We start from the raw sequence: 26208 nt of genomic DNA, 5'->3' as shown, positions 1-26208 counted from the left end.
AGCAATCTACTGCACAATCCATAAGTAAAACGTAGTGAATTACTTGCATAGCCTCAGACTACACTTTATGGAAAATCCTGCCCCTGGTCATTGTTCCTGTTTTTATTTTTGGTATGCAACCGTTAGTACCTCATTCGATTCTCACAGTGTCTGTATTGCTAGGGTAAGCATATAGACATTTCTTTCATCTTCACCATTCTCCTATTTTCTATTATTATAGGAGCTTCCTTGCTTTAAAAAACCAAGGCACACAATATATTTCAGAAGAAGGAACTGACAAAACCATCTTTGAGTATTCCTTGAGAATTAAGAAAACCCAAGGAAATATAAAAGGTTGCTGCAAATGAAAAAGCATCTTGAAAGTACATGCACGTGCGTGCACACACTCACACACACACACACCTTGCTCTTATTGCACGGTTCTCACAAATGGTTCTCAAATACTCTCCCATTTAGGTAGACTATTTGTCCATTTACACTGCATAATTAACACAGTTTGAAATAAATAAATAATAATAACAGCAACAACAACTTTATTAGGTTGCTGTGAGTTTTCCAGGCTATATGGCCATGTTCTAGAAGCATTCTCTCATAACTTTATAAGCAATATAGTTATTATATAAGAATAACTTTATTCTTGTATCCTGTCACAATTTCCCTGACGGCACTTGGAGTGGCTTACACATGGCACCATGGTGCCTAAAACAGAGCATAAAATAAAATACAGTAGAAAAAGTAAAAACACATACACATATAAAAACAACAACTAGTAAAACTCAATCAAATTGTGCTCAACTACCAGTGGAGGTAAGCTGCTGTAAATGTGGCCAGGCTAAACAATAGGGAAAGGGAATGAGAGAAGAGCAGAGCTGCAACAATTGGGAGAGGACATAAGATAAAGTGCAAGGCTGCGTGACAAGAGCAGACAAATTTTAAATTTATTTTCAATTTTGATGGTGACTGGTGAGTGGAATGAGCTTGGATATCCCTCAGGACTGGGATTATTGCTTTAGTTAGCAGAAACAAGTGACAGAACTGCCAATGTTTCTATCAGTCCTTTGTCACTTCTAGTGTCACAAATTTTAAATGTTTTATTTACAGATGAACCTTTGAAAGCACAAGTACAAATAGGTGCTTACCTTAGCTGTACTCCTCCTTTCTGTTATTTTCTAGGAAATCCTGTTCACCCTGATCTACTTGTCAGATGTTCACTTTTCAACCATTGGTGTTTTGTACCAAATTTGCTAAGTACACCAACCACTTGAAGTCCATGACAGTTCACCAGATCTGATCTGTTTTCCCTGATTGGCTGAGCTGTCTGGAAGGGAAGACGTTCAAGGGATGCATTGTAGAAGGGGAACAGGGAAAAGTTGCTGAGCCTGTTAGGACACAAGTTTTACAGGGAGCGTTCCACCTGTGCTGATGCAATGTCAGACATGTGAGCCAAGAGAACATATCTCCAGTAAACACATAGCAAACCTTTCAACCGTTCCAAGTTGGCAGAGACAAACCCAACCAATCCTCTCTTATCTCATTTTTAGCTGCTTTTAAACTATCCCTGTTTCTCTCAACTCTTCCTACTTCCATCCTCATCCTCAGCTTACTTCAAGGTGCCAAAGTAGTTTGCACTCAGTGAACACAATGGGAGGAAAGGAGACAAGGGGACAGAAACTTGCTCTTCCCAATATGATAAATAGTATTATCTTCTGTATGCAAAGAGAGATTGTGTCATTAGCATACAAATGTCAAAACAAAATAGGTTGTATCAGTTGGGTATGCATGGCTTCATTTCAATCTGAGTTTCTGGAAAGGCCTGGAATCAGGAAGTTGCTCCAGATTACACAAAAATGTGGGTGTTGTTGAAGCATTTTATTTAAATGCTGCCAGGTGACATTCTCTGCCTCACTATTACTTATGTAGCACACCACCGTTAATGTGGACTCAAACAAGTGCTTTGGTGGCCCAGTTTAGCTAGAAAATGATAACTGCTGCCAATTGGGCTGGTAGGCATTGAGGGAAAGGTAAAGCTTTAAACAGGTGTTTGGGACTTCTTCAGAAAAACTACTGAGTCCTTTTTATTGTAAATCCCTACTCAAAACTGGGTAGAGATTGCACAGTATCAGTGCTTCAGCATACTTGCAGTTTCACTTCTTTCAAATGCAGAACCATGACGAAGAAGTTCCTCTTTTGGTATGTTTCCTCCCATTGTGCGTGTCATTCAGTTTCGTAAGATTTCACTGCTGTCAAATTAATCCATTTTGTTTTCTAATTCTCACGAAGCCGTTAAACATGGATAAGAAGAGAATGCTTTCCCTGGGACTTATATCAATATTGCTTCTTCTAGTCAGCCTAGAACAAAATGTGACCCCTTACTCACTGGATAACTGTGAGATCCATGACAATGCAGAAAATGAAACGAAAGTTTTGTGCTACCACAGAAACCTGAGTGAAGTCCCAGCTCATCTGCCAAGCAAACTTTTTTTCCTGGATTTGTCTGAGAACAGAATTGCAAGTCTGAGGAAGAACAGCTTCAGCAATCTGATTCGCATGCATGTTCTGAATATATCTCAGAACCAAATTCATCACATTGAAGAAGGTACTTTCACCAACACAGGTCAATTGGAGATTTTGAACCTCACCGAGAATCAGCTCCACCTTATCTCCAGTCTCATGTTTGCTGGGCTCACAAACATCTCTACCCTGCTGCTTGGTAACAATCAAATAGACAAGATCGAGACATCTGCCTTTGTCCATTTGGAGAAATTAAAGGTAATTGATCTATCTTCAAACAGATTGCATGCCCTGAATGCCATGGACGCTATGTTTAACATGGACTCTTTGGAGAAGTTGCACATCAAGGACAATGACTTGCAAAACTTCTCAACAAAAGAGATTGTGAGTGTACCTCTGATGCTTCATGAACTGGATGCATCCCATAACCCAATTTCTTTCCTTGATGTTTCAACTCCAGTTTTGCAAAGCCTTGTTTCCCTTGATTTATCTTTCTCTACCCCAAAACCCCCCATTGTGTGGCTAATACGAGATCCATGTTTCTTAAAGGGTCTGAAGGTATTATATTTGGGAGGAATGGCTATGAATCCATCAGGTATATTGGAAGTGATTCAAACACTGAATTGCTCCGGGCTAGAAATTATCTACCTAGATCACTTAAATCTGACTGAATCCGATGGTCTTATAGAGCAGGTGTGCCTTTGGCATCAAAATGTTGAGACTCTCCACTTATTAAGAAACAAATTCACAAGTGTTAAAGCAAGAGCTTTTGAAAACTGCACACATCTAAGACACTTGAATATGGCATTTAACAAGCTGAAAGTGCTGCCGGTATCAGTATTTCAATCCCTTCCTTATCTGCAAATTCTCTCTTTGGCATACAACAAATTTACAATGGTACCAAATGCTATTTCTAATGTGACATCATTAGAAACCCTAGATCTTAGTTTTAATAAGATCAAAAGGATTCTTCCCAATGACTTTGCTCATCTAAACAACGTTAAGAGTCTCTACATGTCCGGTAATACTATCTCCCATGTCGATTCAAACCTCTTTGCTGACTTGTGTAGATTGCAAGAACTAGATCTTGGGGAGAATACTTTGAAAATGATCAAGGGACCTTTCTCAGCAAGTCTGCAGATGCTGAAAACTTTGATACTGAGGCAAAATAAAATGGATCATATAAACAAAGGAATTTTTAGGAATCTCGCATCTCTGCAGCTCCTTAATCTGGCAGATAATCAGATTGTCACAATAAAACCAGGAGCCTTTGAAGGTTTGAGTAACCTGCAGTCTCTTATTCTTGGAAGCAACAAGATCACCAAGGAGACTTTTCACAAAGGCGTCTTTCAAGGTGCAAGCTTTTTGGAAGACCTTGAACTATTTAACAATTACATGAGTTATGAATCTTCTCAAAAACTTGCCTATCCACCTTTTTACCTTTTAAAGTCATTAAAGAAACTACAAATAAACAGCCAACGTCATGATGGACTTCAGAATTTTCCAGTTAATTTCCTGAAAGGGTTAGAGTCCATTATACAAATTCATGCAGGCAACCTAGCTATCTCTTCTTTGGATTCAGAGACTTTTAAGTATACACCTACTCTTCAAGAACTTGATTTGAGCAACAACAATCTTAACTCCATTAACGCCACACTGTTTGTGCCTTTATCAAACCTGAAAGAACTCCATCTCAACAAAAATGGACTAAATTCCCTCAGCTTTGTTTCTCAAGTAAACTTTTCGAGGCTGACGCTTTTAAGATTAGCTGGGAACCAAATAGACATTATCACAAGAGAGCAAATAAAGGCTTTGTCTCAACTCCTTTTTCTAGATCTCAGGAACAATCCTTTCACCTGTTGCTGCAGTAACCAAGACTTCCTCAGATGGTCACCAATGAATCCTAAAACTCAGGTCCTCCATTTCTCTGATTACACCTGTGCCTCCCCTCCTGCCTATAAAGAGAAGAAACTGCGGACCTTCAAGACATCCTCTTGCACTGCTAACCATGACTTTATCCTGTATATTACCAACACAGCTGCAATCATTTTACTGATGCTTGTTAGCTTCTGTTGTCAGTGGAGATGGCACATGGTCTACACTTACCATCTATTGCTTGCATATTTTATTGACAAGAAGCAAAAAAGGAAGGGTCAAGATATGGAGTACAATTACGATGCTTTTGTTTCCTACAACACTTGTGATGAAAAATGGGTGATGAATTACCTCCTGCCAGTGCTAGAAAACCAGTATAGTTGGAAGCTCTGTCTCCATCACCGAGACTTTGAGCCAGGGCGATTCATTCTGGAAAACATCGTGGACAACATCTATAGTAGCCGAAAGACCATCTGTGTAATAAGTCGCCACTACCTAGAAAGTGAGTGGTGCTCCAAGGAGATCCAGGTGGCAAGCTTTCGCATCTTCGATCAGCACAAGGATGTCTTGATCCTCATTTTCCTGGAGGACATTCCCTGTGAGTATCTGTCACCCTATCACAGGATGAGAAGACTGATAAAGAAGAAAACTTACCTCAAATGGCCCCAGGAAGAGCAGGAAATCCCACTGTTTTGGCATAAGCTTAATACGGCAATGAAAACTGGGGAAGAAAAAGAAGAGGAGCATCCTATTGTGGCTGGAATTGTTTCTGATGAAATTCTATAAAGATTTTATTGGCAGAGGAGTTGGGTAGAGAATAAGTGGTCCACCAGTGGCTGTTGGACTGTTGCCAGCATCAGTCCCAGCTAATATAGCCAGTGGTGACCCCTGATGGGAATTAATAGTCCAAAAATATTAAAGATATAAAAAATGTTCACAAATGTTCTTATTCTCAATTAAAAAGGTTAAACAGGGTCAATTGCCATAAGATTTATTTTAAGTGCACTTTTATTACGTTTTTGTGCAGAAACAGTATATTCTGTACAAAAATGAAAGCCTTTCTGAGCAAATGAGATTTCTCACTAAATTGTCTCCAAAATGAAAACTCAGTCAAAAGTGTTTAGAATCTTGCTCAGAAGAGAGGCAACTTTTGAAAATCCTTGTTCTTGCATTTAAGCATGAAATAAGCAAAAATTAACATCCTGACTAGACACTCTCAATTCCTGATCCACAGTATCTTTGATCTTCACAATACTATATACTGTATATGAGCATTAGGAAGACACCACTTCAACAATCACTGATAACTATAAGTGCTGTCTGATTCTATCAGATATCTTTGATAAGGCTAATTCTAGTGGAGGCTTTTACTTCATGAAAAAAACAGATGCAAGAAAATATTGTTAACAAATTTGTCTTGAAATGCAACACTCTTATTGATTTGCTTTCTGTGGCATACTGAACACATACAAATTGAATATGGGGTTTTCCTTTTGATATTTTGCTTCATCACATACTTCGAGTGAAGGTCATTAAAAGACCTAGAAGCAAAACTTTAAAGCTGTTTCTCTGCATCTTTATGTGGAAGATCTTACACTTGATAAGTGTGCAGAATGCACTTCTCTACAGATTCACCTAGAAGCAATATCCACTGAACTCAGTGGAACCAGCTTCTAAGTAAATACGCATAACGTTTCACTGAATGTCTTAGGGCAAGAAAGGGATAGGTGGGTTGCTAGTCTGGTAACTGCATGTGTCAGATAAATTACTGACTTTACTAGTGATTGCACTGTAAGTTAACAGCTCACACATGGTTCTAAAACAATTAGAAAGTCTATTGAACAGTACATATTCCAAGTAAGTGGATATAGAATTGCAGATACTAATAAAATTGTGAACAGTAGACCAAAATTTGGTTTACAAGAAAACCACATTGCCAACCAGTATGCCAATATGAAAGTAAAGTTAAAATGCCCCCAGTCTCTGGATAGTGCTATTTAACATGGCAACATACACACACACCAGCTCTTGCAAATCATTTATTGGAATTTTAGATTCTAGAAATATTCAGTTGCATAACCAGGTCTAAAGTCTACTGCTTGATTTTTTGAAGTTTATGTTTTCAAAATGATAAAGAGGAATCAAAGAATAGAGTTACCTCAGAAACGAGGAAATGAAGACATTTGACACTTTATTACACTATGCTAAAACTCGTGATGAGTCACAGGTTTACATGAGGTGTCCAAACAATGCATCAGGTAAACCCAGATTAATCTGGAGAAAATCCCAAAATATCTGCTTTGAACTGGGTTATCTGAGTCCATACTGCCATATGTTTCAGTTCAAAGCAGAAAATGTGGGATTTTATTCAGCTATGTGGAAGGGACCTGGGATATCCCAGTTTTCTCTGGATTAGTTTGACACCTGCAAAGGTCCTGACTGTAAACTAAGGTCTGGATCTTTGCAGGTGCTGCGCCTGTGGGGATTGACTCCTGGGGATGAACTCCTGGGACTGCAATCCCAGGGTTCAATCCTCATAGACATCCCAGTTCTTTGGGCTACTGAAGCCCAAAAGTGCGGGATGGCACCCCCTCTTCCCAGGCCCCCATTTTCTCCTCATAAACTTACCTGAGTGACCTGCTGGCAGCACAGGCCCCTCCAGAGAGTTCTCCTGATGCATGAAAATGATTAATCAGGAGGTGGAGGTGTATAATTGATGCATCATTTGAGGGGAAAATGAGGGATGGAGAAGGGTTGGATGCCACCTCCCCCGAATGGAAGCCATGGGTTTGTGTTGGGGGTGTTGGCAGAAACCTACCGGGTTTTAGGGAAGTGTAGAAGGGTCCTTAGATCTAAATTTGATTATTTTCAGATTTATGTTAATTATTCAGTGTTGATGTTAATCACTAAATCAATAAGATGTTCAATAATATGTTCAAATAATAGTTTAATTTCTGCAGTCAACATGAAATCTGGAAATATGTACCCTTTTTTTCATAAACATTTCTCTTTTGAGGACAAGGTTGCCTACAGCTGCAATTTTAAAAGCCAGTTGATTTTGGCAAAGGAATTTAAAAGCTACTTAGTTGGAACTATAAATAATTTTTAGCCAGCCAGGATTAGAGAGTGTGTTTTGTGAGGCTAATGTCATGTCATGTCTTGCTTCTTTAGATATCTCTTATTCTTCCAAATACTAGATGCTAACTGGGGTTACATTCTCCCTGAAAACACAGGTTTGCAGTTTGGGAGTAATCCTAGACTTGGTGTTGAACCTGGAAACCTAGGTATCTACTGTGGCTAGGGCTGCCATTGCACATTTAAAACTTCTGCACTAACGGCACTCATTCTTTTAGATGCCAGATCTGGCCACGGTAGTACATTGCTTAGCTACCTTTCATTTGGATTACTGTAGCGTACTCCACCTGGGACTATCTTTGAAGAGCGTTTGGAAGTTTGACTGGTTCAAAGAGTCGTAGGCAGGTTGTTAATTGGCACTGGCTACAGTTCATGGGAACATGTGAGAGGGCCTTTTTGATGGCTGCCCCTTGACTCTGGGACTCCTTACCCAGGTAAGGCAGAAAGCCCCCCTTCCTGCTCTCACACTCAGAGATCACTGTGGCAAGGATAACAGGAGGGAATAGTAAGTGTCATTCCATGTCCCCAGGCCACCTGATAATGCAGATAAAGAATGGTTAGGAATCTATCTGCATTTGCTTCCCTAAACAACTAACTGGTTATAGTGCTGAAGAATACTATAAGCCTTTGCTTTGATTCACCAACACTAAATGTTTTTGAGTTGCATACTCCACGCAACTGCAATTAATGCATCATGCCTAATGACACCACCAGGAGCTGCCCTGGGAACATTACCTGGTTTTGCCTCTCTGTGAAATCACAATAGGTTTGTCTTTAGGTCTCAGGTCTTTGCCCTGAAATCTCAGCAACTGAGAGTCTTGACCTGGCAACGCTAATAATATATGATCTTTTATTATGAAGGGATGACATCTGGACATAATATGAACATGACCATCTTGCAGTTGAATTCTGGAAGAGATTAAGAAAATACACATTATTATTTCCAGGGAGAGGGGGATTCTTAAGCCATATGTGGTTCCAGTTTTAACACAGAAAAAAAAAACCTATGTCCTTGGTATCAAAATTTGGAATGAAGTTTACTTGGGAGGGTAATTTGCTATAGTCTATCTTCACTGCTTAATTTTAACATATGCTCGCACACGCATTTCTCCCTGGAGTTATCTGTGTCATATGAAAAGCCTGAATAAGTTTTCCTCAATTTTCATTCAGGGTCCTCAGGAGTTTTCCTCGTGGAATAGATAATTATATTCCCTAGAGCTTTGGGCCAAACTGCAAATCAAAGGGTGACAAAGGAGGCTTTCACTAGACTCTGATGGATGGCTAGAGGCAAAAGCCGTGTGTTATAAAGGGATATAACACTATCTAATTTTATGTGTTCTAAGTCTTGTATGTAAGAGAAAACTTCATCTGACTTTTGAATCTAGTTGGTTAACTATCGTACTTGGAAATTCATCACCTTTTCTGATTTCTAATATATTGTACCTTTATCTCATAGATCTGATACTCTGTTCACCTGCTGGGATTTCAATAAAATTCTAAATTAACTGAACCCATGAATAGCCTCAAGTCATGTGTAATTGTACCCTCCAGCTCAATGAAGTATTCTCATATGTTGCCTTGATTCAAAGCGATCAGGGTATGAAAAAGCCAAGTTTTTTTAAAAGACCTGTCTATAGCACTATGAATAGAGAACTCTGTCAATGTCACTTTAAATACAAATTACTTGCAAAATTTGTAAATGTTGATGAAAAGTTCAAACATGAACTAAAGTAGAATAATTTCCAATTTTCGCTGCCCAAATTCAAAAGGCGTGGTTATTTCCAGAATGGAGAGGATCGTATTGTACCTGCCTGCAATAATAGTCTGAAAAAAGGAGAAACATCTCGGCTGGATAAAGACGCCAATCCTAAATCAGTGCTAATATGACCAAAGACATATGACTGAATGTCCTGGGCTTGAATGGATTAATCTATTATTTTCTCTCTTCAGATTCTTTTGTGGATGTTGTGAAATGTTTATAAAAGTGAACTGAAACAAAAGTGATTTCCTATCCTTTAGTTTTGATGACTTACTGAATTGCAGGAACAGCAATGTGTATGAACTGCTAAACAATGAAGGACAGAATCAGGTGAGGCCTTCCTGCTTTCTTTCCAACCTTGGCTAGTCCCAATTGATTCTCTAATATCACACTTCTTTAGCTGCTTTCAAAATATCAGTGTTTCTTTCCAGTCCCAATTGTCTCAAGCTTACTTCAGTCGCTGTAGACCTTTTGCTCTCAATTAACTCAGTGGAAACTTGTCCTTCCCTGTAGTCTCCAGCAAAAGCAAACTCAAGGCAAAAATAAACTCCTCTCCTGGCTTATGTGCTCTGCCTCATTAATAACCTGTCATCTGGACCACATTCTAATATTGCTTTACTATATAATATTCTGATTTTCATCTATGAAAAGTTGAAAGCCAAAGACTAAAGACATTTTTTGCCAGAAATCAAGTAATAAATTACCTACCCAAAATGTGTAACCAAAGATAAGACAACCCATTTTGAATATTTCTCAAATCCCTCAACACATCCCTGTGAGGGGAAAAAACCCCTCCTTCCACAATATTCAAAAATTGCTGCCTGAGGTTTACTGCCTTGCTGTGCCTCATGGCAGAGCTGGCCCAGTTTCCAATTCACCTCGATTCTCCCGATACTGTTCCTGCACTTTGGCCTATAATGATTTGACTTCTGATAGCACAAAAGCTCCCTTTCATCTGCCGCCATCACCACATATTCAATGGGTGGCTCTAAAAGGAAACTTAATAAACAAGCTCTCATCTCCTGTAGTAATAATGCACCAGCCAAGGTTACAGGAAAGCCACAGCTCTGCTTCAGAATGGAGCTGATATTGGCAAGGGCTACGTCCTTCTTTGAAGGGCACAATGCAGTCATAACAGAAAGGGATGGGCTGGGGAAACAGAAAGGGTGTTTTCGAATCCTAGCACAGAACGGGTGGCCTGAAAGCAATATCCTGCCAAGCCTGTGAAACCAGTCACCCGGAGATAATTTTATATATAAATAACTACACTGCTGCAGACAATGTGGGCTGCCCAACATTGCATTTGGCTGGTATCAATATTGTGCTGCAGTGGCAGAGAGAAAATATATTCTCTTACCCTCAATTGTAATTGGTTATAGAATTGGGTAGGGATGAAGCCCAGTTTCCTGGTCATAATAACAAAATAATGTCAGGGTTGTTTGGTTTTTTTTTTTGTTTGTTTGTTTTTTTGTTTTTTGGTGCTAGCAGGCATCAGGAATCGAGGAGTACTCTGGAACAAAGGTGCGTCACTTCAAATGTGCTACCTGATTGTAATGGGAAAACCATTGCTTCCTATGGAATTAAATTTTAAAGGAGCCTTGAATTCTAGTAAGAGAGATATAGAAGATAAATACAATACATCCGCCATATCCACAGGACTGGTATCTGCAGTTTCATTTATCCACATCTGACAAAATATCAGATGTGTTCTTTCTGGGTATTTTCTAGATCCTCCATCATCATGCTAGCTATTCCTGTGCCAAAAATATTTCATTTCAATAGGGTTCGCTATTGTTAATGGATTTTATATCCATGTGAAGTCCCATGAATGTGGGGGTCACCTTGTACATGTACTTTGCTGGGTAAGGTGAGAAGGGATGCAAACAGAAAATGTCTCAGGATGGTAAGTATTCATGTTTAGGACACTTGAATCAACAGTCTCCACAATCTATTGGAAATTCAGGAGGGATGGAGCCAGACCAGCTTCCCTTGGGAAGGGGTTCCATAATTATGCTGCTTTTATAGAGAAAGCCCTGCCATGTGTACCTCGCAGAGTGATAGGATACATGACATGGCCTCCACTAATCTTTGAGTTCCACTAGGAGGAAGCAATCTTTCAGATATCCAAAACTCTTTAGGGCTTTATAAGTCAAGACAAGAACCTTGAATTAGGCTTGAAAGCAAACTTCAGGACACTTCCTGTATGACCGTGTTGTATGGTCTCTAAAATGCACATCAGACAGCAGTCTGGTTTCCACATTTTGCATTAGCTACAGCTTCCATATAGTGGTAGTCTCTTCAGGAAGTGTTTATTTATTTGTCACATTTTTATACCGCCCTTTTCAGCCCAAAGGCGACTCAGGCCGGCGTATAGACTGGCAACAATTAGATGCCGAACACACATAAATACATTGTTTAAAACAAGTTAAATCACATAATAAAATTCATATAAAAAGATTTAACACTATAAAAATCAATGACTTCTAGGTTTAAGACAGAAGGTATGGCCAATCTCATCTTCCTAGGTGCCCCAACCAAACCAAACAAAGGCACAGCAGCCACCCAGTCCTCCAAGTGTAATCCAAGGCTCAATAACACTCCCAAGCTGCAAACCTGATTTTTCAGAAGGCACTACTCCATCCAGAACAGGTTGTTATCCTGTGCTAAACTAACTCTCCCATTAACCAATAGCATTTCCATATTGGCTGAACTGAGCTTCAGTTTATTCACTCAAATACAATCTTTCACTGCATCCAAACAGAAATTTAGAATTTCCGTAGCATTCTTGGTGGTAAAAGAGAAATAGCACTTCTTATCATCCTCACACTGTACGTTGATCACATGGGACCACCTTGGCATATTATAAGGATTCTCCACAAAAAAGGATTTAAGCAAAGATGCAGGTATCCATTGGGTGGCAGTGTTATACAACATTGTACAATAAGAGCAAGCATGTGGGCCATTCGTTGTTCTTAAACATCCATATAAGGTCTAGTTACAGATCCATAAGTGGAGACCTGCTTTTGCTGATTCTTCAAGTAGGCATGACTCAAGCTGTAACAGTTTCCAAAAGAAACGAAATCTCATAAAGAGGAGCTATAAAAGTGAGGCAAAAATGCTTTGTGTCTTTCTCAGCTCTACATGTTTTGCACATCATGTTCCAAAGAACAAGAACAAATCTGGGAAGAAATAAAAATGAAGGATATTATCCAACACATCTAAAATATTCATTTTTTAAAAAAATGGATCTTAAGTTTGACTCTTGGACCAGCATTGTTTTGAGAATTTAAGGTAATGCAGAAAAGGCAGTGCAAACATATAATATAATTGGAATATGTGCAATAACTATGGAACAGCCTCAGACTATGATTTTGGATGGCATGATTTTAATATTGAATGTAGTTTTCAAGTTTTTGATATGTATTAATTTTAATTCAATGGATTTAAGCTTAATGTTGTACAGTAGAATCTCGCTTATCCAACATAAACTGGCCAGCAGAATGTTGGATAAGCGAAAATGTTTGGCAAGGAAAGATTAAGGAAAAAACTATTAAACATCAAATTATGTTATGATTTTACAAATTAAGCACCAAAACATCATGTTTTACAACAAATCAACAGAAAAAGCAGTTCAATACACAGTAACGTTATGTAGTAATTACTGAATTTATAAATTTAACACCAAAACATCACAATGTATTGGAACAGCTGTAGACTGGTGGTAGGCAGACTGCATTGGATAACTGAGAACGTTGGATGAGTGAAAGGTAGATCAGCAAGACTCTACTGTATGTGTGTTAGGCATTGAATAATCACAATATGTAAGCCACCTTGAGTCCCTCTTGGGGTAGAGAAAGGCGGGGTACAAATAGGGTAAATAAATAAATAAAAGTGTAAAGAAATTGAAAATATATAAAGCATCAAGTTTTGGACAAATAGCAATTTTCCAAATCACGAGCCTTGCAAAACAACAGTGCAGAATAGCAAATGAGAGCAAAGAAGAAGACTCTAAAAAGTGTGGTTATTGGGATCCTTATGAGATCCAGAATATATTACTAATGTTAGTGCAGTCACTTAGAAAACTCCAAGCTGGAACGCACCAAAAGCATCCCCAAATGTTATTGCTTCATGCTGAGTGCAAAGGCCATCTAGAGAATCCAAGAGATTATTAAGAATGAGAGGGAGAAATCAAATTACACTAGTCTGGACATGCCAAATAAATACAATTATGTTATAAAGTATACTACCATAATGGAAGGGGAAACTGCTAATACTCCACTCTCAGCTCAGCCTGTTACATTTCTATGGAAAGACTTCAGCAGTCTCAAAATAGCAGCTAAATCCTTGGTTCCAAATATAACTCAGAATGTTGTTTTTTTCTTTTGAAGAAAAAGTAAGAGACACTTAGAGAGTCAGCATGGTGTAGTGTTTTGAATGTTAGACTATGGGTCTGGAGCTGAATCCTCACATAGCCAGGAAACTCAGTGGGTGACCTTGGACAAGTCACACTTTCTTATCCTCAGAGGAAGGCAAACCATTCTGAAGAAATCTTGCCAAGAAACCTCATAGGTTGGAAATGATTTGAAGACATAAAACAACAAAAACAACATGCACTTAAGGAAAGCAGGTGTGATATAATGATTTGAGCATTGGACTAGATTTTCAGAAGACCAGGACTCAAAGCGCTGCTCAGCAATGGAAGCAAATTATGTCATCTTGGCCGAGGCACATTCCTTAATCCCAAGCGGAAAGCACTAGAAAGTCACTATTGAATCAATCTTGCCCAGAAAACTTTGTCATGGGGTTAGAGTCAACTTGAAGTCACATAAACAAATATTAACTGATACAACAGTTTGATCTATGCCTCCTTGGAAACAGCCCCAGTGATTCAGTGGTACACTCCCCAAAAATTATATGGAGGATTGTAGCCAAAACTTTCTCAATTTGAAGTATAAAGAGGAAGAAAGCAGAGTAATAAAAAGGAAAGCAAAAAGAGGTGTCAAAATATAGACATGAATGCATGTTCTGTATAAATGGCTGTTATTTACTTCTGCAAACATTACTGTACATGAAAAACAGGCAACTTTAAAAGTTACCGTTAAAATATAAATATTGTATCTACAATTCTAAGGACCCCTCCATTTCTAGTTACCAAGTTGCAATTCAAAAAGTATTATTCAAGTACAAATTATTGTTAACATTGTTTTTATCTAACTGCTTGTTAACTAGTTTTTTAAAAAACACCAGAAAGGTATTAACTGCTGGACTGTGATACAAAACACAATGAAAGTAATGAACCAATGCTCCTTATAGATAAAATAAATACCCATACCTTGGGAAGTCTGGCTTGTCCATGGTGGTCCATGCTCTAGTTACTGCAACGCACTCTACTTGGGGTTGCCTTTGAAGACTGTTCAGAAGCTTCAACTGGTCCAGTGAGCGGCAGCCAGGTTGCTCATCAGAGCGATGTTCAGGGAGCACACAACCCCCCTGCTACATCAGCTCCACTGGCTGCCAGTTTGCTACCAAGCACAATTCAAAGTGCTGGCTTTAGCCTATAAAGCCCTAAATGGTTCCGGCCCAATCTACCTGTCAGACTGTATCTTTCCCTACAAACCAACTCAGAGATGAAGATCATCTGGGGAGGCCCTACTTCGGTCCCGCCTTCCTTGCAAGCACGACTGGTGGGGATGAGAGACAGGGCCTTTTCAGTGGTGGCCCCTTGGTTGGGGAACTCCCTTCTTTGCAACATCAGATCAGCCTCCTCCTTCCTAGCCTTCAGGAGGAAAGTCAAAACCTGGCTCTGAGAAGCAGGCTTTCACAAAATAGAGCAGTGCAGTAATCTTAATGCGGAACTACGTGCAAGAGATCACGGAATGGCCTTAGACCTTGAACTCTGGATGACGTGTTTTAACCTTGATGTATTTTAATCATGTTTATTATGTTGTAATTTTAACCCAAACCATTTTAGATGAATTTTGTATGCTTCAAGGCGCTGTCTAGGTGCCATTTGTAAGCCACCTTGAGTCCCCCCCCCCCCCCCAAGGTAGAGAAAGGAGGAGCATGAATAAGATAAATAAATAAGAAACAAAACTTTATTTATATATCACCCTATCTACTCAAGAGGACTCAGGGTGATTTCCAACATAGGGCAAAACATTCAATTGCCAAACAGGTCATACAACAAAATTAAACATTATAAGGCATAAACATAAATCCTATTAAAACAGTCACAAAAAAATAAAAACCAGATTCGATTTATAAGATTACTTATAACAATTATCTGTTTGTTAGTTATTGTTACATAGTTAATTATTACTCAGCTATGTATTAACTGGGAAAAATTACAATTAACATTACTTGTAACAAATTGCTTCCATGCGTTCTGCATAGAACTGCAACATATGTGGTCTCAAAACAGTAACGGAAAGAAATTCTGGCAAAACAGAGTTCTGGAAGTCAACATTTCAAGAGAATGCATCAGGTTAGATTAATGCCATACATTACCAACTATTAAAACATATCTTATACTTTCATAACTAGAAATAAATTTCTTATTTACCGCATTTGTGCACGATAATTCCAATTAAATTATCATTTTCCAGCAGTTGCTGCTTTATGGAGGTGGAGACAACTGCAGTCAGGTTACTTAAGAAGAGCCACCAACTAGGATGCATTTACACTGAAGAATTAATGCACTTTCAGACCACTTTTACTGCCATAGCTCAATCCTATGGAATCAGGGGTGTTGTAGTTCTCCAAGACCTTTTTAGCCTTCTCTGACGTGTTCTGCTGCCTCATCAAACTACAACTCTCATGATTTCATAGCACTAAGCCATGGCAGTTTAAGCAGAGTCAAACTGCATTAATATGGCAGTGTAGATGCACTCCAGGCATTCTGTGAACCAATGTGTTACTTGGCTCTCCAGGAGAATATTTCACCTATCTTCATGAGCTTCCAGGAAGCAATCATATTCTGAACAGATGGGATTATTCTCTATTCTTGCATCTCTTGACTCAATTTCCTCACACTCCTATTTCAGTGCTATAGTGTGAAAATGGAGAACTTCCACGCAAGCACGACCTAATTCCTGCTGTGTGATCGAGCACATAACCAATTATCTCCTAGTTTTCTTTCAGTGTTTTAAGAAGTGGCCCAAAGTGCTCATTAACATAGATTTTTTTTAAATGCCTATGGACGTTATTACTGACCAGATTGGCAAATGCTGTATGTGAGAACGTACAAACGAGAAGAACATAAAAGCTGCACTGAATCTATACTAAACTTTGAAATCAGTTCACTTTGGTACATCTAGCTTTGCCTAAAGACTGGATTGTTATGTTTTCCAATGTTATACTCACTTCAGGAAAATGTACTACAGACCTGAATAGGACTTAGTTTTCTAGTAAATATTTATAAGTTGTTTTCGGAATGTTTAGAAGATACAGAAATTTCTGAATGCTCCAAAAGCACATAATACATTTCAGAAAATTGTACGTTTAATGCTGGAGATAATATGCATTTTGTTATACATTATATAGTGGGTCCCTGGCAGAGGTTTGGTTCCCGGGCCCACTGAGGGTATCTAAATCAGTAGATCCTCAAGTCCCATAACATACATTGTGGAATCACAGTGCTATAATTGCCTTGTGCGAAAGGGCTCAAAATAGTCCTTCTCTTGTCATAATATTCTAAGAAACAGGATTAAAAACTCAGAGTTGCCCTTGGTAAATAAATTCAAACTTGATTCATAAACACATAAATAAACTAATTGGAAATATACATTGTGCCCATTTTCTTTTAATAACAGTACACTTTGAATGCAAATATTAATCATTAACTTCAATCAGACTGATCTGACATTATCACATAGGGTACATCTACACTGTACACTGCAGTCTGATGACACTCTAATTGCCACAGCTCAATACTGTAGGAGACTGGGATTTGTAGTTTAGTGGGGCCCCAGGGCTCTGTGGTAAAGGTGGCTGAAGTGTTTGTAAAGTTACAGTTCCAATGATTCCTTACCATTAATCCATGGCAGTTAAAGTGATGTCAAAGTGCATTACTTCTACACCGTAGATGCAGCCTGAACAACTTGCAGCTCAGGGGCTGGATGCGGCCCTCACAAGGGTTTGGTGTGGCCCACGGAGGCTCTGAGTCTAAGGGAGAGGGAGAAGGGGAGGGAGAGAGGGAGATCACACGCACAGCACTACTACACACAGCAACTAGAACCTTCAAGTGAACTACTTCTGCACATGGTACCTAAGTTACCAAACTGTGGCAAAGGGGGCACCACTGAGAGATCCAGTAAGGATGCTGGAAGTGCTGGTCTCAGTTGGAAACATGGCCTGGGGAGGTTGTTGGACTCAGGTTGGAGTAACTGGGATGATTGTTTAATAATAATAATAATAATCATCATCATCATCATCATCATCATCATCATTTCTTACCCCTCTCCTCAGGGGCTCAAGGTGGGTTACAGAAAAATTAAAACACACAAATATTGTAAAAATACCACAAATACACACATTAAAATGTATTTTATAATATATATATTAAAATGTATTTCTATACAATACATATTAAAATACAAAAAAATTCAGGGATATCAGAGCATTTTTTTCAAGGAGGGGTGTAGAATCTAGGGCTCCAGGTTCCGTCAAAATGATCTAACATTAGTTTGGCTGTTTTAGAGGGAGAAGGAGGTGCTAAAGAAAGGGGGCTTCCGTTCTTTCTGCTGCTCCTCTTCCTTTTTCTTTGCCTCAGGGTTGCCTCTGTTGTCTCCCCATCTAGTGGCAAAACCACTTTCATTCATTTCCCTTGTTTATGATGGAGAAACCTAACTTCATCATGAATTTGTTGCAGGGTCTTTGTGGTGAAGCTATGCTTTTACTGTCCAAGTGCAGAGTTGGTGTTAGGCTTGGGCCTGGATCAGTTTGACCAAAAGTGATTTGTAATATTTGGTGGTCTGTTTTGTGTAATCCCCCAAAAATAGAATGGGGAGGAGAGATCTGAAAAACTGGACAAAACGGATCAAGAGAGCCAGATTTATTGGTTACTGGAGAGGATGGAGTTAAGTCTGCAATATACCTGAGGCAGGGGGTTCTGCTGTGGAGCTCCTGGAGAAGATCCTGCAATATCTTTTCTCCCTCCCTGGCAGCGGAAGAGTTCTCTAGACTCCTCCTCCAGAGAGGGCCCTGCTGGGAACTCGCCTTCCCAGCAAGTCTTGCATGGGGTGGGCATTGAAAAGTCTCTGAATTCCTCTTGGAGCATGATGGGAGTTGAAGATTTTTTTCCCCTCTTTCTCTGTTTCTCGGCCAATAAAAGGCCTTGTTGTGTCCATGCTCTGATTGGCTGAGAACTGACACAACCAACAATTACAATTCCCAGAACACTCTCTTACAGTTTGTCTTGTTTAAAAAAATGTTATGGTAAAAACCTAAAATAAGGCTAAAGAATCAGTAGATTGGTGAATTGTTCTGAAACTTGGCAGGCAGTTGTAAAAGGAGTCTACAACCTGCAGTTGTAAAAGGAGTCTAAAACTGAGGGAGGTTTCATGCAGATAGGCCTTAAAATGACTAAGGATTGAGCCTTTAAAGTTTACCATTATAGCCAATGAACTGAATCTTTGCCAAATGGAAATGGCAACACTCCTGAATGAGGGATTAGCCGAAATAGACACGGAAACAGCATGCTTTTTGGCAGAATTGCACACCTCTAGCTGGTATTTTTTTCACTCTGATGGAGGAGACAACAGAGGCAAACAGAAATGAAGGGTGGTAGAGGCAAGAACAGATGTACTTCTTATTTTCCTCAGAAAAGGACTGCAACCTGCAACCAGGCTGAGGAGAGGCAGGGAAAAAAAAGACCATTCTGTTTTGCTGTTTGCTGTCAAAGAAAGATGCCCTCATAAACCCTGAGCAAAGTGCTAAAAACTTATCTTCAGCCCAAAGAGTTTTAGCCTATTTTAGTCCCCCTCACCACACTACTGCTAAGTTGTAAGGGCCCTCGTGCTCAATGAATTACTACTATGACTGGGCTGCATATGATGTCAAAATGCAGGTGACAGTGGAATCTCCCCCAATGGAAAAATATTCCTACAAAGAAAAAACTAGTTTGGCAAGGGAGGAAGCTTCATCCTTAACATCAACTTTTCTATTAAGTATGGAACATTTCCTACTGCATTCTAAAGGGTGAGCAAACCAGGCGCAAGTCTGCCCCCTTAGTCAGACTCAAGCCCTATGTTTCACAGGAGATATAAACTAAGTAGTGCAACTTTAAAAAAATACAGTCATGTGAGACAGTAGTTAAGTCTTGAGAAATCGTGGAGATCAGCGGCTGCTTAATCTTTTCCATCTGTTTTTCCTGCTCGGAAACCTACCCATGGTGTTTTACCGTATCATCTTCAGGTGAAAAGATGCTGGTACAACTATGCTTTCACCCAAAGGCAGAAACACATGGGAAGATGATTTCAACAAAAACTAGACAGACAAGAAAAGGCCAAACACACTCTTCTCTTTGTAATTCCCCTGATCAAACTGGTAGACTCCTGTGGCAGTTTTTCATTAAAGAAAATCTCCCATGTTAAATAAAATATCTAATTAAACATGTTTATAAGATGGAGGTCTAGTACTCTGAATGGGGATTGCTGGTTTTTTGCTATTTGTCCAAAATGTTAATGTTTAGGGTTTTTGTTTACTGTATATTGTACAAATGTGTTGCTTCATTAGGCAGATGCTTCCTGTGTTTCTCAGCTTGTTTTATAAGAAGGAAAAGAGGGAACTGCAAGCAGACAGCATTGCAAAAGCCATGTGTTTTTACTTATTCAAGAGCCACATTAAATGACAGAAAAGGAGGGTGTCGCCATGTGAAAAATGCATTGCATATAAGACTGAAGCTATGTGATTAAGCATAACTAATTAATGGGTTGAGAAATTAAATACGTACTGTATGTCCAAGCATTCCTAAATGACAGATGCTTTGCTGTAAAATGTGTGGGAGACGGATGTGATCATCTCACTTCATAAACTAGTGTTTGTTCCATTCATTTCAATGTCACCTACATCTACATTCATAGAATACTGCATCTCACATGAGTTTAGAACAAAAGAGTTTCCTTTCACTAGCCTTAGTTTAAAAAATAGAAATGATCTTTTACATTTTAAATATGCAGTGTTAGATTTCTGTTTTTCCTTCATTTTTTAAACATTGTGCACAAAAGTACTATCTGAAACTGTACAGGTTTGGCATACAGTTGACCTTCTTTAACCACAGATGCTCGTATTCCTCAGGGATTGGCGCGACCGATGTGATCATGTCATCTAACATGTCTGAGAATTTAGTCCAATCTGCCTTTCTGAAGTTTTATCTGCGTTTAAATCGAACTTCCTGAGGCCTTATTGTTGGGAACAGTTGGCATATTATTGGTCGGTGCTGTGTGTTTAGAATTGGTGGTCCCACTGTTTTAGTGCATTGCTGTACAATGCTGTCGCTCACAAATAAAAGGTCTGGGTTATAACCTCGGTGCCATCTTCCGCTGTTGTAGGATGGTGGGAGCTTGCTATCATGGATGAGTGATAGTTTGTGCAGTTCAGACCAGGAGAGGACAGCCTCTCCATTTCTGTCCTCTTGGGCATAGCCCCATACATGGCTATGGCTGTTGAAGTCACCAATTACTACCGCCCTTTGGTGCGGGGGAGGAGAAGCAGAACTCTTCATTTGGGGGCTTGTACACAGAGGTGATGGTGCAGTGACAATAAGGTGAAACCTTTCCACATTATGCCTTTTATCCACAGTAGGACACGATTCTATCAGATCTTGGAATCTAAGCAGTGTTGGCCTATTTATTTATTTATTCCTTGGATGAGAGACTGTCGGTGATTATCATGCGAGGCAAGCTATGTTTTAGATCAGGCATGTGCAAACTTCAGCCCTTCAGCTGTTTTGGACTTCAATTCCCACAATTCCTACCGGCTGTTAGGAACTGTGGGAGTTGAAGTCCAAAACACCTGGAAGGCTGAAGTTTGCCCATGCCTGTTTTAGAGGAAAGAACGAGCAAATACCACCTCTGAGCGAAATTCTGTTGACGGGCCATTCGAAGGCACCTATGTACACAACTCACCAGGGCTCTGGACAGATTTCTTCCCAGGCATGGAAATAGAAATGGATCTCTGGACGTGCTGCTGAAAGGGAATGTGGATGTCCTTAGTATCTGTGGGGTTTTGGTTCAGGGCCCTCATGGACACCCACATTTCTGGATACAAAGGCACAGTAACATGGTATCCCTTATATAAAATTTCAAAACCAATCTTTTCTTTCTTGGGGGGATGCCATTTTCAAGCAGGGAATGCCAAATCCACGGATACTCCAGGTCAATCAATGGTCTTTTTTAGAAAGTATTTTTCGGCTCCTTTCCTGAAAGGCTTCCAGTGGGAAAGAACTCTGAAAGGTCTGGGTAAAAGTGGGATGGCATAAAAGAAACGTGCCCTCCTAATTTCTTATCAAAATTCTAAAAGATTGTACCTTGGGTATTGCTGATTTTTTTTCTTTCTATTTTGGTTGATTGGCATGTCTCCGGATTGAAGCTCTGTATGTTGGGGCCAAGTGGGATTTGCTCCCAATTTAAAATGAACCAACAATATTGAGAGTTGCTGTGAGTTTTCCGGGCTGTATGTCCATGTTCCAGAAGCATTCTCTCCTGAAGTTTCGCCCACATCTATGACCGGCATAGAATCATAGAGTTGTAAGAGACCTCGTGGACCATCCAGTCCAACCCCCTGACAAGAAGCAGGAAAATTGCATTCAAAGCACCCCCGAAAGATGGCCATCCAGCCTGTTTAAAAGCCTCCAAAGAAGGAGCCTCCGTGACACAGCTCTCTCAGTCAGGAAGTTCTTCCTAATGGCAGGTGGAATCTCCTTTCCTGACCTCACAGCCTCTGAGTGCCTGCCATAGATGTGGGTGAAACGTCAGGAGAGAATGCTTCTGGAACATGGCCTACAGCCCGGAAAATTCACAGCAACCCAGTGAAAGTCTTCGATAATGTGAAAATTGGCTTTCTTGCGATGTATGGTCCTGGTCCCTTCAACACGGTACCTGGCTGGGGGTTTCTGCCTGACTCCATTGGCCCCATCTCCACTTTCTTTCAAACTGCAGTATATCGTCACTCTAGACCCATATAAAACAGTTTGCTGTATCATATGAGTCGAACTGCATGGAACGACAGCCTGGGTGCGGCCTTTATTTTTGTTTTTTTCAACCTGAGCCGAGGAGTCCGCTCGCGCATGCGCACCCGCCTTTCCCTTCCCTTGACCGATACGCTCGCGGCCATTTGTCTTTCCCTTGCGCGTGCGGAATAATGGCAAGTGCGTAGTTCGAGGAGGAGTTCACTATAGCGACAACTAGCGGGGCCTGGGAGAAGAAGAAAAAAAAGCAGCCCACCTACGTTTTTGCGCATGCGCCTCCTTTGAACCGGCCTCGCCCTGCCGGGGCGTTAAGATCACGCACACTTCCTGCTTGTGTCCTCTTTTCCTCTCGCTCGATCCGGGCCTGCGCATGCGTAGGAAGGCAGTGTTCGCCGCCTCCGCCTCTTTCCCAGAGTCCTCTGCGCGGGGAAGAAGCGTCGCCTGTGGGCTGGAGGCATTTTGTGTCCTGGATATCAGCAGAAGAGGAGGGAGAGGCGCGCGCGCCAGGGCTGTGAGGAGAAGCCAGGCAGACAAGATGGCGGCGGCGGCCGAGTGAAGCGCCGTTTGACGGCGGCGGCCGCACCCGCTTCGCCTTTTCCCAGCTGCTGGGGCCGCTTTCTTCGAAGGGCGGAAAGTGTGCTGGCGGCCGGGGAAGGCTTTGACAAGGGCCTAGTGCGACCAGAGCTGCAGGAACCGGAGTGCCCCGCTCCCCCTCTCCCCCTCTTCCTGCGCTTCCCCCCGCTGGCTTTCTGAGAGTGGAGGAGCCGGGGCTCCGCGAGGGCTGGGCGTGTGAGCCGTAGACCCCCTCCTCCTCCTCCTCTTCCCCCTCCCTCCCTCGCCCACCCACCCACCCCTCCTTCGCGATGGCGAGCAGCAGCGGCTCCAAGGCCGAGTTCATCGTCGGGGGCAAATACAAACTGGTGCGGAAGATCGGCTCGGGCTCCTTCGGGGATATATACTTGGCCATCAACATCACCAACGGGGAGGTAAGGAGGGACAGCTCGGAAAGCACCGCAGCCCTTTCTTTCCCAACCCTTCCCCCGCCTCACCCCACTTTTGAAGGCCGGGCCTCTGCCATTTTCCGCCTACTGTCGGCTTCCCTTGCCTTTTGGAAGCATTTAGTGAGGTTTGGCCTCTGTAATTTCATTCTGGAATTGTTTTCTTCTTCTTCTTCAACAACACCCCGGAATTTCTGACACATCGCGGGAATGTTTATACTTTTGGCAGTATAAAGCTAACGCAGTGTTCTTTCGTGACTTTGCGGTAATGGGACTGCAGTGGAGGCTTGAAAGCTTTGGGAATGACCCCCCCCCCCCCTTTGAACATGATACTTGAAGGGCGATCGTGTTTGTTGTAAACAACGCTGCTGAGTTCGTAGTGGTAGATGGGGGAAAGGGTATTATAATATTGTCACTGTTATTATTTGTAAGTGACATCCTGTTAGAGCACCGTGCTTTCTATTGGTGCAGTTGTAGTTACTTCACCTAAAAGGCACAGGAAAAATTCAAGCTGATGGTGGCTCTTCCTCAGGGTGAGATTTATTTACCTATAGACTCTGATGACAGTGACAGTTACTTCATGTTATGTTATTTTGTAGAAGGCTTTCCTTGCCCTCAGTTTTTCTGTCAGAGAGATGTGGTTCTCTTTGTGGAGTGTCTGACCCCTGTCCCTTCTCCACTGCAGGAAGTGGCTGTGAAGTTAGAGTCACAGAAGGCCAGGCATCCCCAGCTATTATATGAAAGCAAACTGTACAAGATTCTGCAGGGGGGAGTTGGCATCCCTCACATACGGTAAGAATTATAGCTCTCATTAGATAGAATACTTGTTATCTCTTAACCCATCAGGATCAATGTATCTTGTTTTGTTCTGAAGCAATATAAGCTTTCCTCAGAGTTGTAATGAACTGTATCTAGTAAAGCATATTGATGGGCCCTTCCCAGCCAGCAGATTATCTCCCCCCTCACTTCAGCTCCAGTACCAATTAAATTATTTAATTCTTATTAAAGCAGTTGTATTATCTGAAGCAATAGAAGTAGCTGGCTACTGTGCCGATTGGGATGAACTAGTGGAAATGGCTGCTCTCTTTTGTGTTTTTGTTCCAACATGTCTTCCTCCTCTGCTCAGAAAATGGCGGATGTCAATACTTAAACATTCTGAGAAATGGGACATGTTTTTGTTGCATCTCTCCTGTATTTTCTTTCTGACATTGGTTATTATGTCCAGAAGAATGGGGGCCCTTGAGAACTGAAGGAAGAAACAAGGAGAGATACACACGGAAGCCCCTTTCTGTTGCTGACGACATATGCGTCACTGAGCTCAGGAATTACATGCTCCTGTTTTAAGCAGCTTTCCTGCTTTCCTTGGCTCAGCTTTATGATTACAAGATACTTTTGCGTACTGCCGTACTTCTTCTTGGAGGCTAAGAAAAAAATCCTCAAATTGGAAATAATAACAAGCAGTTTTAATTAATGATATTCAAGTACATTTATAGAAACATTTCTTACATAAAGAAAATTTAACTTATATTGAAAGTTGTATATCCACATTTATATGAACATTTGAAAAATCAATTTGATTTTTACATTTGGATATTATTGCCAAATCATATAGGAAACCATGAAAGTTGTAAAATTGTTTGAATTTAGTTTGGAAACACTGTTTTATCTGACTTATATTCTTAATAGAGGAACATTTGGTACTTTTATATCTCATAATATTGTGCTATCTGATATTCACATTTCACAAGAGTGAAGTGACCTAATAAACTTAGTTAAAATATAATTTGTGGATAAACTGGTTCATTTCTCTAAAGCAGAAAAGACCTTTACCAATTTAAACCAGCAAGAAATGCTGATTCTTTTGTCATGACATGTATCTGCTGCTGGTAGTTTTGGGCTACACTTGTAATAAGTAGTGTTGTAACATGGCTAATCCTTGCCAGAGAGATACAGAATGTAATGACACACTTATATGAAGCAACTCCCAGGTTTAATTGCACAAAGCAGCCATGGAGATAGAACTGTATTTATTACACAACGTACTGTTCTACATTCTTTGGTGAATGTTCTGCTTTTGATAAAATTGTGTTTAGGCCTGTCCTTAGCCTTAATAGTCCAACATCTAAATTGAGTGATTTTGCCTTAAAACCAAGCTTTTATTATAACAAAGATGTAATATGAAGTATCGTAGATCCTGTTTGAAATATTGGATTGTATTATATGTCTATATTAGTGTGCAGCTGTAGATCTATAAATCTTGTTTTATTTTCTGTACATTGTACTTTTTTGCTTATAATTTTAAAATTAAATGTGTTTTTAAAGAGCTAAACAGAGAAGGAATTAAATGGAAGAATATCCTCCAGAAATGCAGAATATACTTTAGCGACCTTATTAAATCACTGTATCTAAAAATAGTTCATACTAATATTCATAAGTAAATGAACATTATTTGATCTGGCAAAGTGTCATAACTCAGTAAGGGGCTGTCGGATTATGGAATGGTTATGAAAAGAACTTTATTTTTCAACCTTGTGAGTCAGGCATGCTGAAAAGTCAAAGGACTACTACAAATGGATACCAAGTAAATATCACAGAACACCAAAAGTTGCTTGTAAAACACTTTTTTAAAATTCTTGTTTAAATGTTAAATTATTTGCTATTGATCTTCTAAATAACATCAAATATTTTTGAATGAATGTTGCCAGCTATATTTACTGTGTCCTTAATAAGTCAATTCAAACATC

General features: G+C 40.2%; 3 protein-coding genes across 7 annotated transcripts in view; 2 read left to right on the top strand and 1 right to left on the bottom strand.

The window, feature by feature from the left end:
- The window catches only part of ARHGEF37 (Rho guanine nucleotide exchange factor 37), a 92057-nt gene extending 69247 nt beyond the window's left edge, over positions 1-22810 (bottom strand). Inside the window, exons 1-5 of one of the 2 annotated variants that reach the window (XM_067463720.1) lie at positions 22727-22810; positions 21406-21466; positions 17310-17443; positions 5041-5107; positions 1140-2349 (exon numbers count right to left, since the gene is read on the bottom strand). The gene's annotated coding sequence lies outside the window, so the exon portion shown is untranslated. Of the gene's footprint in view, positions 1-1139; positions 5108-8256; positions 9026-17309; positions 17444-21405; positions 21467-22726 lie in introns of those variants that run through there. The other variant, XM_067463719.1, reaches the window with a different exon arrangement.
- LOC132765573 (toll-like receptor 13) lies at positions 3526-5924 on the top strand. Its single transcript, XM_060759853.2, has one exon. It carries the CDS (start codon positions 3526-3528, stop codon positions 5170-5172), a length of 1647 nt encoding a protein of 548 aa, XP_060615836.2. The 3' UTR covers positions 5173-5924.
- A 97-nt stretch (positions 22811-22907) lies between the features above and the next one.
- CSNK1A1 (casein kinase 1 alpha 1) overlaps positions 22908-26208 on the top strand; it is a 46094-nt gene continuing 42793 nt past the window's right edge. For 2 of the 4 annotated variants that reach the window (XM_060765057.2, XM_060765056.2), the window contains exons 1-2: positions 22908-23452; positions 24150-24256. In XM_060765057.2, the coding sequence (XP_060621040.1) occupies positions 23330-23452; positions 24150-24256 (230 nt within the window). In that variant the 5' untranslated portion in view covers positions 22908-23329. The remainder of the gene's footprint in view (positions 23453-24149; positions 24257-26208) is intronic. The other 2 variants (XM_060765055.2, XM_060765058.2) reach the window with 2 other exon arrangements.

Source organism: Anolis sagrei, chromosome 2 (assembly GCF_037176765.1).
Source record: "Anolis sagrei isolate rAnoSag1 chromosome 2, rAnoSag1.mat, whole genome shotgun sequence".
In the NCBI taxonomy this organism is placed as follows: Eukaryota; Metazoa; Chordata; class Lepidosauria; order Squamata; family Dactyloidae; genus Anolis; species Anolis sagrei.
The sequence above is the reverse complement of the archived record's forward strand: the minus strand, read 5'-3'. Positions and strand labels throughout refer to the sequence as shown.